Here is a 3907-nt window from a genome sequence, read left to right on the forward strand (position 1 = left end):
GGCCCCCACAGACCCCTCCGGACCCTCAGCCCCCGCCACAGACCCTCCCCCAGATCCCACCCCTCTCCAGCCCCCACAAAGACCCTCCTAAACCCCCCCAAAGCCCCCCCACCATCGCTGCCGCTGCCGCCGCCACCGAAGGACCCTCCGGGCCAGGCCCCGCCGCGGCCGGAAGCGAGGGGCGTTCCCGACTTCCGCTTCCGGCTGAGGGCGCGCCCGCACCCAACATGGCGGTACCCGTGGAAGGCAATGGCGGAGGCCATAGGGGGCAGCCATGTTGGGGGAAGTGTCACCTTCGCCCCCCTCCTCCCCGCGGGGCCCCAAAGAGACACGTGAGAGGTGACGGTGATGGGGATGACGTTTATTGGGGACATGGGGGCATTGGGGACATGGGGGGAAATGGGGACATAGGGACATCGAGACACATGGAGGGACATGGAGAGACACGGCAGGGGATGTTGGGGACATTGTGGACACAGGGATGGGGGGGGACATGGAAGAACATCGGGATATGGGGGACATGGAGGGGGACAATGAGGGACAATGAGGGATTGAGGGGACACGAGGACATGGGGGGACACAGGTGACAGGTGACATGCAGCTGTCACAGGTGTCCCACAGGTCACACAGGTGCCTCAGCTGACGTGCAGGTAACACAGGTGCCACACAGGTGCCTCACAGGTGACACAGGTGACACACAGCTGCCACACAGGTGCCCAGGTGTCCTGCAGGTCCCTCCTGTCTCCTATCACTCTGGAGCCTCCCAGGGCAGCTGCAGCTGCTGCAGCTCCTCTGCCAGCCTGGGGGGTGGGGCCAGGAGTGGGCGTGGCCCCAGGGGGCCCAGGTGTCACGACCACACCTGCCTAAAACACCTGTCCCAGGTGGGGTCACACCCCTGTCCCAGGTGAGGTCACACACCTGTCCCGTCGCTGCAGGTCCAGCTCCCGCCGGCCCAGCTCCACCTCCAGCTGCTGCCGCGCCCCCTCCTGCTCCTGCTCCACCAATTGCCTGCAGGGCGGGGGGCAGGTGTGGGGGCGGGGCCAAGTGTGGGGGCGGGGCCAGGTGTGGGGGCAAAACCAGGTGTGGGGGTGGGGCTAGGGGTGGGGCTGGGCACTCACACAGCCTCGAGGGCTTCTGGGCCCAGCTGCTCCTCGAGCTCCATCAGGCACCGCTCTGTGGGGGCACAGGGGGGTTGGGTCAGCCTCAGGGGTCTGGGGGGCTCAGCAGTCCGGAGGGTCACTCAGGTGTCGGGGGCTCACCCAGGCTCAGCAGCTTCTCCCTTGTTCTCTCCAGTCGCACCAGCTCAGCCTCCAGGTGGGCTGGGGCCTGCGGGGGGGGCACAGGTGTGTGTGGGGGGCACAGGTGTGTGTGGCCCCCCAGGGGTGTGTGTGACCCTCCAGGGGTGTGTGGCCCCCCAGGGGTGTGTGTGGCCCCTCAGGTGTGGGGGTGACCCCAGGCCTCACGTGCATGTTGCGCAGGCGCTTGTGCTCGTCTATGATGGCGTCGAGCTCCTGCCAGAACTCCCACCTGAGGGGGGTGACACACAGGGGTTACACAGGGATCATGTGACCTGTGTAGATCACCTGGCACAGCCGCCAGCCCACCTGTGTCCCTGCAGTCCCACTTGTGTCCCCCAAACCCAACTGTGTCCCCAGACCCACCTGTGTCCCCCAAGGCCTCACCTGTGTCACTCTTACACCCATCTGTGTCCCCCCACACCCACCTGTGTACCCACACCCACCTGTGTCCCCCAAGGTCCCACTTGTGTCCCTACAGCCCCACCTGTGTCCCTACAGCCCCCCTGTGTCCCCAGACCCACCTGTGTTTCCAGCCTCACCTGTGTCCCCCACACTCACCTGTGTTCCCGGCGCAGGTGCCGGAGCTGCTCCCGCTGTTCCCCTGCCCCCTCCAGGCCCTGCTGCTGCTCCAGGCAGAGCCCCCGGCGCCTGTGGGGGCACCAGGTGTGTTCTGGGGGGTCAGAGGTCCCGTGGGCAAAGGTGGGGTTGGGAGGGTGGTTCATGAGTGTCCAGGTCCTCCCACTCACCTCTGACCTTCGGCCTCCACCTGCTTCCCGTGCAGCCGCGCCGCCCGCAGAGAGTCTGGGGGGGCCGGGGGGCAAAGGTGTCAGGGGGTGTCAGGGGAACAGGGGGAATCTTGGGGGGGTCAAGGGATCAGGGAGGGTCAGGGGGATCACAGGGGTTGAAGGGTCTGGGGAGGTCAGGGATTTTGCAGGCATCAGGGGGAGAATTAAGGTGGGGTTTGGGGGGGGTCAGGGAGGATCAGGGGAGCATTAGGGGGGGCCCCAGAGACCTGCCCCCACCCCAAAGGCCCCAAGCCCCCTTGGCCTCACCCTGCACCTGCTGCCAGAGCCCTTCCAGTGCTTCCTCGTGTTGCTCCACTGTGGGGAGGGGGGGGTGGGTCAGCTGGGACCAGGGACCCCCTCCTCAGCCCTCTGTGTCCCCCCAGAGCCCTCAGTGACACCTTCAGGCCCCTAAGTGACCCTCTCAGCGTCCTCCCCAGACCCTCAGTGACCCCTCAGACCCCTCAGTGTCCCCCTCTGTGTGACTCACACTGCTCCATGTGCTGGCGCAGTCCCTCACTGTGGCCTTGTGCCTCCTCCAACTCCTTCTCCGTGGCCTGACGGGCTGTGGGACATGGTGGGATGGACAGAGGACACGTGGGACATGGGGGGACATGGGGGGACACAGGGACGTGGTGCTCCCCCCACTCACCGCTCTGCAGGCTGTGGATCCGTCTCAGCAGCATCTCGAGGCGTGGGACCCCCCCAGGGGGATCTGGGGGGGGAACTGGGCGAGACACAGGGACAACATATCCCTCAGGGACGCTCTGGGACCCCCTGTCCCTGGGGCGGGGGGACACGGGGACACACGGGGGTCTCGGGGGGTCCCGGCCACAGAGCCCCTCACTGCGCGGGTCCGTGTCCATCGCTGCAGCCTGGGGGGACATCGGGGGACACGGGGGGACATTGGAGGACATGGGGCGACATTGAGGGAACACAGGGGGACACGGGGGGACATGGAGGGACATGGGGAGACAATGGGAATGTGAAGGGACACAGGGGGACACAGGGACATGGAGGGAACACGGAGGAAGCCGGGGGCACATAGGGGGACACAAGAACATGAAGGGGACATTGGGGAACACGGGGAGCTATGGGGGGGCCATGGTAGGGCCATGGGATGATGGCAGTGGGCACTGGGCTGTCCCTTTCTGTCCCCCTCTTTGTCCCCCCTTGCCCACCCTCAGCCCCATTTTCTGCCACGCTTCACCATTTCTGCCCCTCCTCCCTCCCTCTGCTCTCCCTTTTCCCTCTTTTCTCTCGGTTCTCCTCATTTCTGTCACCTCTTTCCTCCAGTTCTTGCCTCCTCTGCCCCTTCTGTCTCTGTCTCCCCTATCTCTCTCCAGTTCTGTTCCCTATTATCTCCATTTTCTGTCATCTCCCTCCTCTTTCTAATACCTTTTCACCCCTTTTGTCTCTTCTGTCCCTCCAGTGTCTCTTTCCGTCCCCCCTCTCACCTTCTGCAGCTTTTTCAGCTCCTCACCTCCCTTCCCCTCACGTTTTCCCGCCTTTTTTTTTGGTCACATTTTCCCGCCTTTCCCCCTCACATTTTCCCGCCTTTTTCCCCATCATGTTTTCCCCACGTTTTCCCGCCTTTTCTCCTCACATTTTCCCCTTTTCCCCTCACATTGTCCTACCTTTTCCCCTCATGTTTTCCCACCTTTTTCCCCTCATGTTTTCCCACCTTTTTCCCCTCACATTTTCCCACCTTTTCTCCTCACATTTTTCCCTTCCCCCTCACATTGTCCTACCTTTTCCCCTCATGTTTTCCCACCTTTTTCCCCTCACATTTTCCTGCCTTTTCCCTCATGTTTTCCTACCTTTTTT

The 3907-nt window shown here is 63.7% G+C and overlaps 2 protein-coding genes and 1 long non-coding RNA gene across 3 annotated transcripts in view; all 3 read right to left on the reverse strand.

Moving 5' to 3' along the window:
• Positions 1–263, reverse strand: part of LOC114073369 (methyl-CpG-binding domain protein 1-like) — a gene marked incomplete at its 3' end in the record, with an annotated part of 20685 nt that extends 20422 nt beyond the window's left edge. Inside the window, exon 1 of the mRNA XM_027911134.1 lies at positions 78–263. Within this exon, the coding sequence (XP_027766935.1) occupies positions 78–263 (186 nt within the window). The remainder of the gene's footprint in view (positions 1–77) is intronic.
• A 194-nt stretch (positions 264–457) lies between these two features.
• LOC114073370 (synaptonemal complex central element protein 1-like) lies at positions 458–2580 on the reverse strand. The gene is made up of 8 exons (XM_027911136.1): positions 2571–2580; positions 2045–2099; positions 1857–1946; positions 1464–1527; positions 1260–1326; positions 1123–1173; positions 919–1012; positions 458–800 (listed from the first exon to the last, which is right to left on the reverse strand). Exons 1-8 carry the CDS (start codon positions 2578–2580, stop codon positions 749–751), a joined length of 483 nt encoding a protein of 160 aa, XP_027766937.1. The 3' UTR covers positions 458–748.
• Positions 2581–2604: 24 nt separating this feature from the next.
• LOC114073372 lies at positions 2605–3591 on the reverse strand. The gene is made up of 3 exons (XR_003574315.1): positions 3538–3591; positions 2733–2955; positions 2605–2645 (listed from the first exon to the last, which is right to left on the reverse strand). It is a non-coding gene; the product is annotated as an uncharacterized LOC114073372 (long non-coding RNA).
• Between the last annotated feature and the right edge of the window lie 316 nt (positions 3592–3907).

Source organism: Empidonax traillii, unplaced genomic scaffold (genome assembly GCF_003031625.1).
Source record: "Empidonax traillii isolate 1590-97213 ecotype Southwest subspecies unplaced genomic scaffold, ASM303162v1 scaffold6231:size32910, whole genome shotgun sequence".
NCBI classification, from domain to species: domain Eukaryota; kingdom Metazoa; phylum Chordata; class Aves; order Passeriformes; family Tyrannidae; genus Empidonax; species Empidonax traillii.